The sequence below is a fragment of the Mesitornis unicolor genome, unplaced genomic scaffold (genome assembly GCF_000695765.1).
Source record: "Mesitornis unicolor isolate BGI_N332 unplaced genomic scaffold, ASM69576v1 scaffold31183, whole genome shotgun sequence".
Lineage (NCBI taxonomy): Eukaryota > Metazoa > Chordata > Aves > Mesitornithiformes > Mesitornithidae > Mesitornis > Mesitornis unicolor.
This window is the reverse complement of record NW_010175847.1, coordinates 30,455-42,499: the sequence shown is the minus strand read 5'-3', so window position 1 is coordinate 42,499 and position 12,045 is coordinate 30,455. Positions and strand designations below refer to the sequence as shown.

General features: G+C 41.9%; 1 protein-coding gene across 2 annotated transcripts; it reads right to left on the bottom strand.

Annotated features, from left to right (window-relative positions):
• Positions 1 to 1,272: 1,272 nt before the first annotated feature.
• On the bottom strand, positions 1,273 to 11,440 carry LGALS8 (lectin, galactoside-binding, soluble, 8). 2 transcript variants are annotated; one of them, XM_010181554.1, is made up of 9 exons: positions 11,303 to 11,344; positions 8,366 to 8,454; positions 7,440 to 7,650; positions 6,705 to 6,821; positions 4,995 to 5,051; positions 4,889 to 4,915; positions 3,472 to 3,560; positions 2,021 to 2,186; positions 1,415 to 1,564 (listed from the first exon to the last, which is right to left on the bottom strand). In XM_010181554.1, the coding sequence occupies exons 1-9, from the start codon at positions 11,342 to 11,344 to the stop codon at positions 1,415 to 1,417; spliced, it is 948 nt and encodes a 315-aa protein (XP_010179856.1). The 2 variants fall into 2 exon arrangements, with proteins under 2 accessions (XP_010179857.1, XP_010179856.1); XM_010181555.1 differs by lacking the exon at positions 4,995 to 5,051 and having other exon boundaries at positions 1,273 to 1,564; positions 11,303 to 11,440.
• Between the last annotated feature and the right edge of the window lie 605 nt (positions 11,441 to 12,045).

The following is a 12,045-nucleotide window of genomic DNA, read 5'->3' as shown; positions in this document are numbered from 1 at the left end:
GCTGAACTTTTAGATAAAGGCAAGGCCACCCAAGCGCTGTAATTGCCATTAATGAGCAGGAGTTGCCCACCAGCTCCACTGGTCCTGCAGCCGAGGAATCTGCACAGCACCTTGCTGGTCTGTGGATTGCCAACTCCTCCATGTGGAAATAGTCCTCCAGTCCAGAGCACTATGCCACCTTGGAGATAATGGGTAAGGTAAGCAACAAAACAAGACAACATATAGACCAAAAAGAGTTCATTGCATTTGTCCAGGTGTAGTTAAGTAGCTGAGTTCACAAATGTTTTTATTTATGCTTTTTATACATTAAATCTGGTAATTTAAACATTCTTTTAGGGTGTATCTTATTCTTGAAATTGCTTCACTCTTTTAGCAGCTGTTAAGATAAATAGGAACATCCCTCAGGCATGTATTGCCAGCCAGTAGCAACTTATTTTAGAAAAGAGTAAAAAAGTTAAGAATGACATTTTTACAGAAACCCGATTGACTAGGAACAGTTTGTTTCAGATAGTATTTTAACACAAGACTGGAAAAAAGGAGCCACTTTCTATTCTACTGAGTATCCATGCCTCATCTCAGCTGAAACCCTGTCTGGAGCACCTGGGTTCACACATTTTTTGAAGATGAAAACCACAAACATGTACTATAGTCCTTGAGCAATCTCAACTCAGGAGCCATTTCAGATGAAACAAACCATCAAAAGTTTACACAACTGGAACCAGCTAAATAATTTTCATTTGTTTCACTTCAGAAAATGAAAAGCTAAATGCTGCTGTAGGTTTGATTTAAGCTGCTTACAAGCAGGAGGTGAGATAACCATGAGTATCAGAGAAGGTACTACTGCAGCAGCAGGCTAAGATAATCAACTTCCTCCTTGCCCTTTGCTAGAACTGATGGGTCAACTGTTTGCTTAATCTGGCCTCAGTAAAAATGTTATAGTTGCTAATACAAACTAAGAAGCAGAAGAGTACATATCATATATCTATTTTAAATTAATTATCAATGTCCCTTTTAGGGTGAATATCTTCGGACTGTATTGCAGTCTTATTTCTACTTCACAATATTCAATGTATACTATCAAGGAATGCTGAGTAGTTGTCTAACTTAAACATACTGAGTGCAATTGTTGGACACAGTACAATGCAGCATTTTCATATTGCTAAGTTCAGTAATGCAGGAGATTTATCTGAGCCACCACTTATGTAGCTTGCCAGGATACTGTAAACTAGAGAAGGATTTAATCTTGCAGTTAGCAGTTCTGGTACTTGCCTAACTCAGAGGCAGACACAGAAGCCTGGGTAGATAAAGGCAGGCTCAGCACAAGGCAGCACCTGTTTGTACTGGACAAGGAGGCACTGTCATTAATGAGAGAGAATTTTATTAATTAAAGTCTCTGAGTACTGATTGAAAAGAACTACCAGCTCCTCACATCTAACAACTGAACATCTCCCATGACTTCCACTACATTGATCTTTTCAAGTTGTTTAAAACGATGCTTGTACTCCAGAGTGTGAACACCATTAACAGCAACTTTGAACTGGTGGGCATCACAGAAAATGATCAGCTGGAAAACAAGATGAGAAACAGTTAAGTATTAAGCTCAGGTAAGACATGAAAAACAACCTGATGATCTAGCCTAGACATGGGCAAGCCCTGCTTCTGCTACAAAGAATGCTTCATGCAAAAGAAACATTTTAAAAAGTGTAACTTCAATAAAATTCATAGACTCTAACTAAAGTTGGAAGGGACCCATAAGGATCACTGAGTCCAATTCAGTTCAATTAAAATGCATTCTGGGGACTCGCCAAATTCTTGCAACTGTTTAAAAAGAAAATGGTCATTAAAACTAAGTCAAATCTCTGCTCCCTATGGTCCCATTTAATCCTAAATATTCTCAAGACACTGAAATGCAGGAATGGCAGTTTTACTTAAATCCATGCTAGTGACATGACATTCAAGCACCACTGCTAATCCTTTTGGCAGCATTACCAGTGTGATGCTATGTTTCAGTTAATCTTACCTCAAAGTACATCCCTGGTCTGAATGGGAAATCAGCAACTTCCCTTTCTTCTTCTCCCCAGCTGTCATGAAGGTATGAGTTTCTTACAAAAACTTTATTTTTCACTCGGGGATTCAGATGTAATGCAATGTCCTTTGAGTCACTTGATTTCAGATTTATGGCGAAGCTGGAAGATATTTTTTTTTAAGTTTACTATACCAAGGATTTATAACCATGCGGCAGTAGTCTGTGCTGTTTCCCAAGCCCTTAGCCAGTACCCAGCGCTGCTCCAGAGCCAGGGCCCCAATTCACCAGAAGAACCAAACAGGCAGTTAACGTGCATGTGTCTCTTTTGCACAGAAACCTTTCCTGGAGGCAGCAAATGAAGGACAACTGTGTGAACTGAGTCAACGACTTTAGGTAACTTGCAAACTGTAAAAAAACCTGTATGTTTCAAAGCACAGACACAAAGAGCAGACAACCTACAATGCTTTAACAAACACCCAAAAGCCTCTTCACACTTACAAGCAGCACATTCAGGACTTGAAATGTGCTAGTAAGCTTTTCAAGCCAAAAGAAGGAAAACAAATGCTACCGTCCAAGTATCAAGTATCCTGTCCAATTTGAAGTCTATTCGAACTTTGAGATTTCTAGACCCTGGGCCCATCATTAGTACAAACTCAGTGCTGTTCAGCTGCAAGGAAGATACGAGCTCCAAGGAAGCAGGAGTGCAATGCACACACACAGCGTAAAAAGCATGCTTCTATCATTGCACTAATTGCTTCACTTCCAGGCATGTTTCTGCAGAGCCAAAACCACCCTCCAAGCAAGGGGCATGCTGAAGTACAGACATTTCCTCAGCTCCATTTTGACCATGTTGCACTCCCCCTTTCTGTTCCTCTCTTTAAATCATGTTGGAAAAATGTCATCTTTGCAACCCATTATTCCTAATTTGCTATCAAAATTATAGCCCATACTCCCCTACCAGCTTTCAGCCTTCAATTGCTGTCAATTAGGCACCTTCATGCTTATACTGCCAGCAAGGAAGCCGCCTGAGAAGTACTCAGAGAAATGTAATGTGGCATTTGAGCAACTCAGCTAACTCACTTTCCATCTACTTCTGATAGCTCCCTTACTCTGGGATCTCTTTAGAACAAAAGCTGACTTTGAAGGACATGTGTGCTCCCATGCCCTGCACCATGAAACCCCTGCGCAGACACACAGTCTTGTGAGTGATGCAAGTTTAGCAGGTAAGACACTCAGGTTTTACCTTCACTTCCGCAAAGGAGCTGCTCTTTTAAGTGCTCTCTAAAGCGAGATCCTGCAGGTTCCTGAGAAAACTGCACTGTAATTTCAGATGATTCCAGATGCAAAGTTGCAAGTGAGTAAGGAGATACTGAGGCAGTGGAAAAGCCTACTCATTCTCAAAAGTAGCTCAGTGAAATAACAGTAAAAAAACCAGTTACACTTACCTCTTTGGGTTTTGAACCACTTCTCCTTTAATGGCCACCGTGCATCCTGGACGAAGTGCAGCATCAAGTTTCCCAATGTAAGGAACTCCCTGGAAGTACACCATCAGTAAAAATTTTGACTGTGACTTGCTTTTTTTTCAAAAGATAAGCTGAACTTTACTATGGCAGGAAGAAATCTGGCCTACAATTGCAAATCTGCACTTACAGCTGAAGTTAATCCTACCAACAAGTTCTGGGATACTAATAGTATAGTAGGAAAGTTACACTGAGATAAATGTATCGATGTGTCAGGCTTTTCATTTAGAACACCAACTTGGGTTCAAAATAAACATTATCTACAACTATTTCCACCACCAGCAATGGTGGAAGAAGGAAAAAAAGTAAGCATAAAATGCCCTGCACTAATTTAAATTTGTATCGCATACTTATTTAGATATAGACATACCAACCTCTCCTCTCTGAAAGCTTCAGCTGTGCCTTAAAGAATACAGTTCACGCCAGGTGTGTGGTCCCATCATCACTAACTACTAGAAGCAGGGCCACGGAGTATTCTGTCCTCCTAACACTGGTTCATAATGACAGATAGTGCAAGTATCTTATTTGCCTTTTTTTCCCATTGTGTTAGAAGTTATTTTGATCAGAGAAAAGGAGGGAATGGAGAAGTACTTTGCCTTTATTTTTTGTTGAAGTCCACCACTTGCAAATGACAATACTGCATGTTATTTGGTTTTGACAAGAAGCCTGAAGGCAGCACGCTGTCAAGTGACAAAGCAACTAAAATCATGGCACTCACTGCAACCTCACCTTCTCCACACACTTTATTTGTATATGTTCCTGGCTCCCAACCCTTTTTCAGTTTGAGCATGGTCCTTACTCCAGCCTGGATACTGCCCACCTGCACAGCTTTTTGCAAAAAAATGCAATGCTTGCATCCAGCCACCCAAAGCGTTCCCAGGGTAAGCATGGACCTGTCCGCAGAGGAAATGTACCCAGGCAGGCTCTGAGATGCGCATATTAACGTAACGTCATTTGGCAGTCATATTATGCCAAATGACTTTTGTTTTGCAGGTACTCCCTATGGTAGAGAAAACTAAGAGTACTTATTTGGAAAACAAAACAAAACAAAAAACTTTTTAATGTGATTTGGTCCTTTAAAACTTCAGGCATCTCACTTTTTTTCCTCTGCTTATGGCTGTGGATGCTATGTTTGTCTTTAGGGTTCTCTAAATGATTTAACAAATACCCTCAGCTTTTACTAGCGGCAGCAAAGAGGATTAGTCTCTCTGAAACCTCAATGATGATCATCTCCCAGTAGTTTCTCGATTCCCTTGTTCTGTGCCTGTTCTTTCATAGATAACTGAGATGTTTTTATTTCAGTGTTTTTCTCATTTGCCACAAGTCCACATGAGACACTTACAAATTGTGAACCATCTGGCATCTTCCCCTATAAAAGAAAACAAACAACATTAACCAGCTTATCAGACAACGGGGATATTCATTCAACCTTTTACAAATATACGTACATTTTCTGTGTTTATCTTTGTTACTCCTAGAGAGGATGGCTGAGAGCCTTGTAAAGACTGCAGAAAGAGAGATATTTAGATGTCATTGCTAACATCACAGAACTTTAACATAAAGTTGGTTTAGAACCACATAAGGATCTGTGCTGCTTTGAAGAGCGAACTGTTAACAAGGAAATCTATGGCTATAGTAAAGAAAAAGATAGCCAAACCCCTACAAACCAAGGAAAAGTCCTTAAGACCAACTGCTGAAGCCAAATAGAAGATTTCTGAAGACCACCACAGTTTGAATCTTTCTTTAAACAGTCAGAGCGCTGTTAACCACTTAGCATCTGAGGGCACCCACTCAGCTTTCCTCACTGGGGTAGGAATACCAGCAGGGCAGGACCATGCAGGGGCTCTGGAACCATAAGCAGTCCCCCACATCCCTCCCTGTCTCTTCCCATGGGAAGGGCAGATAAGCAACCTGGCCCTGCAGAGATCTAGTTCCAGCCCAGTCCTGGCAGACTGCGTCTTCAGCTTGTTTCTTTCAATACAAGCCTCCAGTTTCCTCCTCAGAGGAAAGACAAAAAGAAAACAATCACTCTTCTTCATTCCTTTCTTCCCCAGAGGATATACCATCAGCTACCACAGACTAAAGAAACTCTGTTTTGTGCTTGGGACAGAAACCAACCTACAGCCCCTGCTCGCTCCCAAGCTTTTCCTGGAGTCTATCCTCCAAGACCAGGACTCTGATAGCTCCGAAGTGACATTATTCTGGCAAGGCTCCCAATGCCAAGTGATCGGGCCCATCGAAGTCTGTACATAGGCTTTGCAAATGATCAGTGAGCTTAGACCCCACTTTGTTCAGACCCAGATCTCCACCTTCCATCAACACAGTCATTAGTCTGCTGACCCGAGTTATACCTGACTTTTGGCAGCAAGAGACCCTTGAGGAGGGGGCAGAAGACGCCCAGCACATTACACAGGAGTAGGTCAGCTGCCTTAGTGAGTGGCAGGAAGAAAGGGAAAAGGCATTCACCTTCTGTCTCTCCCTGGAATTTATCAGCTTCCATTTCTGCTCTAACAGTTTCACCCTTCCATAGCAGAAGGATCTCTCCTTTTGCACAGGACAAAATGTTGCTTAACTCCTCCCTGCTGCTTTACTCTCCCTAGCAGAGCTGGCAAGTGAGAGGAAGCACAGCACCGCCTTCACTTTAAATTCACCGCAATTTGGTCCAACTGCAAGTCAAGCCACAAAGTCTTTGAGAAAGGACACCTCTTCTTTCCCCCATCCCCTCCAGAAAGAAACGTACATTCCTACTTACCACTTCATTCAACAACTCAGTCATTTTAGCAGGAAAAACGGGGTTACGTGCACAAGCAGTTGTAGCTGTGGCTGAAAATGGCACTTCGAAGCCAAGCAAAAAGTTACAGCCATGGCTCAACTTGTCACTTAGAAGCACTGAATGCTCAGAGTTAGTTTTGGAGCTTCTGCAACATTTGAAAAGCCTAATCCATTCCTAGATCCAGTATCCAATCAATTCTTATACCATCTGTCCCACTAACTTTGTAAGCTGTGAACTTTATCAACCTTTTGCCCCTAACCTCAAGTTTAAAACAGGAAGACAGAGATCCTCACATGAGACTCATACATTGAAATGTGGGGAAAAAAATAGTAATTTAGCAAGACAGGGAAAAGGAATCAACAAGTCAGCTGTCTATATAACTCACATTAGAAACAAAATCTATAGTTTTGATCTGCACTTTGCCATATATTCCAAGAGTATCTATTCTTTCAAGGCTAATTCTGTGTTTGTAGAGCAGCAAGTGCTTCTTGTTCACAGTCACCTAAAGAGACAAGAAACAAAATAGGAAAACTGTATTAAACATACACCAGTCACGTATAACTGTATGCACGTATCTCTGTTTTACACTGATATGGTACAGAAGCAGGGAGCATCCTAGAATTTTCAGAGCAACTAAGTTCAGCTCATGGACAATTCAGTCTCTCTTTCCATCACTAAGAGGGAGTTTATTTGCCTACAGTAATATTTGCATTTCACACCTTTTTTTTCCTATTACCTGATCATTTATTACCCATCTAACAGTCTATTATTGCACTCTAACAGAGCAAGGCATAAACACATTTAGGCATTTACACTAGGCATAAAACACATTTATCCTAAGGTCAGCCATTTGCCCATAAGAAGGGAAGGGTGGAGTAGCCTTTAGCCACAGCAGGAAGTTACTTGCCTACTCATCCAAGTAGGAGGGAAGCAATACAAAATTAAAAGTCTGATTCATTTAGCACATCTTCAAAAAAAAGCTTCCAAACTTCTCCATAGTTAGACTATACTTAGCTAACAGAGAAACCAAGGCTTCCAACTATTTACTGTATGCATACAAAACACCCCTCTTTCATTGGCTAGACAACTGGCTAGGGATAAAGAATCAACCCCAACTCACCTGGAATTTATCCTTTAAAATCATTATGACAATCTCGAATGACTTCCCTTTCTGAAAGGGCATCTCGTAAGTGATCTCCTCCCAGCCCCATTTTTCACTCTCCAGTGTGTTGCAAACAATGCAGCCAGACCTTTTGAAGCGGGGGTTGAAATGAAATGCCACATTGGCTCGAGGCTTGATGCTGCTGCCACACTGTAAATCCACCTGGAATCTAATCACAAAAATAAGACAAATGACATTCAGCTCAGTCTGTCAAGAGATCAACTAAAAGTTCGATACACTTGTGTTTTACAGTGAAGCCTCAGAACAGGCAGACACAATGAGTGCTGTTGGGTAAGAAAAAACCCAAACGTGTATTTGTCCAATTCCTACACATTTGTGAAAGGTTCTCCCATGATTTATTGCAATGAATTAAAAAATTTATTTATTTAACGGTCATCATTGATATCATGTAAGCTCTTCACTTACTGTGGTCACCACCTTCCCTCTATCATCTTCAGTGGAATAACCAAAGAAACCTTGGGCAAAGTCAAGGAACACAACCCCCATACCAGGCACATGCACTAGTTCCTACCTCCTTATTCCACTTAAAGTTAATTCCTTCACACAGCACATTCAGTTATCAATTTTATTAAGTCTCAGATAACCTTTTTAGACAAGCAGACATACGCTATGACAGGGGAAAAAATTGCCAAAGCAGGCAAAGCAAAAAGAGAGAAGAGAGGATCAGTAGAAAGCAAAAAATCAGCTCATCCTCCACTTCTCATCACAAAGCTTTCATTAACCACTTAAGCCTGTATTCACACTGATGCTGCCACAAGGATTTAGATCAAGCCTTTGCGTGCCATAGGACCCCTGGAGACATTTTATCCATTACATTCTTGTTCATTTGGTGAGACTGCAAAAAGTGACACTGTAGCCACTACCTGTCTGCATCATCAGGAACAGTCCCATGTATCACAATCAGCTCTCCAGGAACAAGGCCACCAAGTATTGTCCCAACATATGGAATGATCTTGAAGTGGGGGGGAGGGGAAAGAAGAAAAAAAGATTCAAACAACATTTTGTGATGGAGGCAAAAAAGCCACAATAGTTTAAAAAAATCATAATACTTAATTACGTGGTGCTCTAGCACATTACAAGAAACACAACTAGCATTTCATGTAAAACAAAATTAGAAAAGTACTAAGTACCCACCACAACCGAAAGGAAAAACCCAGCAGGTTTTCACCTACGAAAACCAAGCTTCTCAGATAAAATTAAAACTAAAATTTTCAGCCTCTGTTCCTAGCTCACAAATGAAGAGTGGTAGTATTTTATTGCCTCACTTTTAACAGAGTATGAGGAGGATTGAGTTCAAATGAGGTCACCACCAAGGGCCGACCCCAGATGACAGCAGCTGCCTTTTTGCTTGTTCTTGCTCCATTTTGGAAAAACAGTGATGGGAAAAGAAAAAACTACGTCACAGAGTGTCTTCCTAGTAAAAGTACACAACAAACACAACAAAGTACCTCATCCTAATGAGCACAGAACAGCAAGATGCACTGAAATAGCCCTGTTCAGGGCTCTCAATCTTTATTGTTTGTACAGCACGCAGCCTGGCTCAAGGCTTGCCTACTTTTTTCTTCCATATCAATGGCTAGAGAAGATAATGAGTAATGAAGGTAACTTAGTAATGCAGTATGGTAATAAATTACTGGTTCAGTCTCTAAAGAGGAACCAGAGAACCACACCAACACAGGTGTCCTGGCTCTGGTGGGACTTAACCTCTCTAGTGAATCAAAGTTATTTACTCCTGGGAGAGAATTTCTGCCAAAAAAACCCCCAACCTTCTTTCCATTCAAAAGGATGCATTTATTTAAAAGAATCATATAATCACAGAAACATAGAATGTATTGGGTTGGCAGGGACCTTTAAAGATCATCTGGTCCAAACCCCCTGCAGTAAGCAGGGACAATGTTACAAAATCAGGTTGCTCAGAGTCCCATCAAGCCCGACCTTGAATATCTCCAGGGATGGGGCCTCCACCACCTCTCTAGGCAACCTGTTCCAGTGATCTGTCACCCTCATTTTGAAGAGCTTTCTCCCAATATTCAACCTAAATCTACCCTTTTCTAGTTTAAAACCATTACCCTTCATCCTATTGCTACATGCCCTAGTGAGCAGCTCTTCCCCAGATTTCTTATAGGCACCTTTCAGGTATTGGAAGGTCGCTATAAGGTCCCCCCAGAGCCTTCTCTTCTCCAGGCTGAACAACCCCAACTCTCTCAGCCTGTCTTCGTAGCAGAGGTGCTCCAGCCTTTTGATCATCTTTGCGTCCCTCCTCTGCACATGCTCCAGCACTTCAATGTCCTTTTTGTGCTGGGGACTCCAAAGCTGGACACAGTACTCCAGGTGGGGTCTCACCAGAGCAGAGTAGAGGGGCAGAATCACCTCCCTCGATCACTCACACCTCCCACACTTCTTTTGATGCAGTTGGCCTTCTGGGCTGCAGATGTGCATTGGTTGCTCATGTCCAGCTTCTCATTTACTAGTACCCCTAAGTCCTTTTTCCTTTTCCTCAGGGCCTCAGAAAGGCCTATCATCTCTTCAGAAGCTCAGACATGGAATTTGCAAGGCCATAATAAAGCATTTCCTGGGTGCAATACCACAGACTTAATGAGGTTTGTCATCGCAGAATGTACCTGTAATTTCTTCACATCTCACTATTTTTTCCTCATTTATAAAGCATAATTAATGCTTGTGACATCACATGATCTACCAGCATCACAGCTCTCTTCCAGACCTCCAAAAATTACCTCTGAAGCTAACTGGTCAATGTCAACAGAGTTTGAGAGGTCTCAAAGATCAAGTTCTTTCTAATATCTGGCACTTTTCATAGAACAAGAGGACAGGCTATAGTTGTACGGAGGAAAGGGCTGTGATAACACAGCTTTCATCCAGCTCTCCTTCCCCACCCAGCTGGGCTCTTGTGAAGAGGGTTGAAGCTACTGCCCCGTTGTCCCTAACTATAGTGGACTGAACAATCAGATTCACTGAGGGCACAGGCACATATCAGTGCAAAGCTGCAATAGGTACCTATGTCCTGTGCAGACATGCACTACTGTGGACTCCACATAGGTTACAGACTTTAATATTTTTAAAGAGTCCTAGCACAGAACGCTAAAAATACTATTTCCTGCAGGCTCAAAGGAACTATCTTTAGAAGATACAACAACAATCGCAGCTCCAGGCCATGCCTTCAGCCACATGCCTTTGCCAGCCCCCTGTCCCAGATCACAAGAATCCTAGAGCTTTTCCGAGAAAGTCTCCAGACTCTACGCTAGGCAAACAACACTCCGTCAAATCTACTCTCTGCAACTGCTGAACTGCTTTAGCCCGAGTCTTCTCTACAAAACAAGATTTACTGAAAGGTAAGATATCAACTGCAGAAAAAGATTCCAAGTTTAATTGTTCAGACTGAAGTTGCAAGCACCACAAAACGAAACCAAAACAAAACACAAGGGCTGCCAGGCACCACCCATGTTTACAGAGAACTGAGAGTGAAAACACTGCTTATCATATTTTCACCTTTGATCCAGCACATTCTCCAAAAACGAATGTGTATGAAAAAAGATATCAGCCCCATGCCAACAGAACTCCCTTCCTGTTTTGGAATTGCTGTGCATTAAGTGTCCATTTGATAACAGCACAGTTTCTAATCACCATCAGCTCCTTGTGTCACCTGTGACATTCTTCCAGATCAAAGCAGAGTTCTCAGTGATGCCCCTCACTGTGCAAAGCAGTGCGAGTGCTGACTACTGACACGAGCCACCACAGTCCCATTTCCCACAGCACAAGTTGCTGACGTGATGGGGAGTTACCGGGTTACTGATTGTCTTCTGCGGCCCATCCAAGGACATCATCTTCCCTCCTTTGGGTGAAGTTTGTCAGTGTGACCACTGCCAGAATGTATTTAAAGGACTTGCTGGTCAGGGAGCATCAAATGAGGGATCCCTTCAAGAAACCAAAACTTACAATTAGAAAGAAACAAAGTGATGCCACACGAAGTGAAACCCTCCAAGGTATCGCTTTAAACAGCATAAGAAACAATGCAAACATCTTTCCTTGCCAAGAAATGTTTTGGACTTCTGAAATATGAAAATTAAAGGCTTCCTTAAAGAAATAAGGTGCCACCCTAACAAGGGACACTGCACACAGATAAACATAAATGAACAAACACATAATCACTGTACTGGGGAAGACTGATAATTCAGTGTCCTCAGCAGGGTCCTAGCAGCTCTCCACTTGCAGCTGACCCCTGCCTGCAGACAGGGAAAAGGTACACAGTACAAAAGCAGGTTTTCCAAGACAAATAACAACATGCTTCTGTTTCCTTTAACGCTTTCTGTGCTGTCCCCAGATTTCCATAGGCAGACAAGCCCCATGGGCTGAACTCACATTTTCCAGTGTTATCTTACATCAACTTAAGAGATACCAGGCAAAGACAGATCAGAGAAGAAAAGGGTGTTTCATTTTTCTTCCTCAAACACACACAGTCCATGAACTCAACAAATAACTACAGGAGTTTGTAAAACTTGCATTAATAAGAAATGAAACAACAGCT

What these genes read in the sequence shown, in the direction of transcription:
- LGALS8 (XM_010181554.1), bottom strand. Translation starts at nt 11,344, where the DNA reads ATGATGTCCTTGGATGGGCCGCAGAAGACAATCAGTAACCCG. An exon ending in AGAAGACAATCAGTAACCCG is followed by an intron (nt 8,455 to 11,302) that starts GTAACTCCCCAT and finishes CCCCACTTCAAG; the next exon opens with ATCATTCCATATGTTGGGAC. An exon ending in GTGGTTCAAAACCCAAAGAG is followed by an intron (nt 2,187 to 3,471) that starts GTAAGTGTAACT and finishes AATATCTTCCAG; the next exon opens with CTTCGCCATAAATCTGAAAT.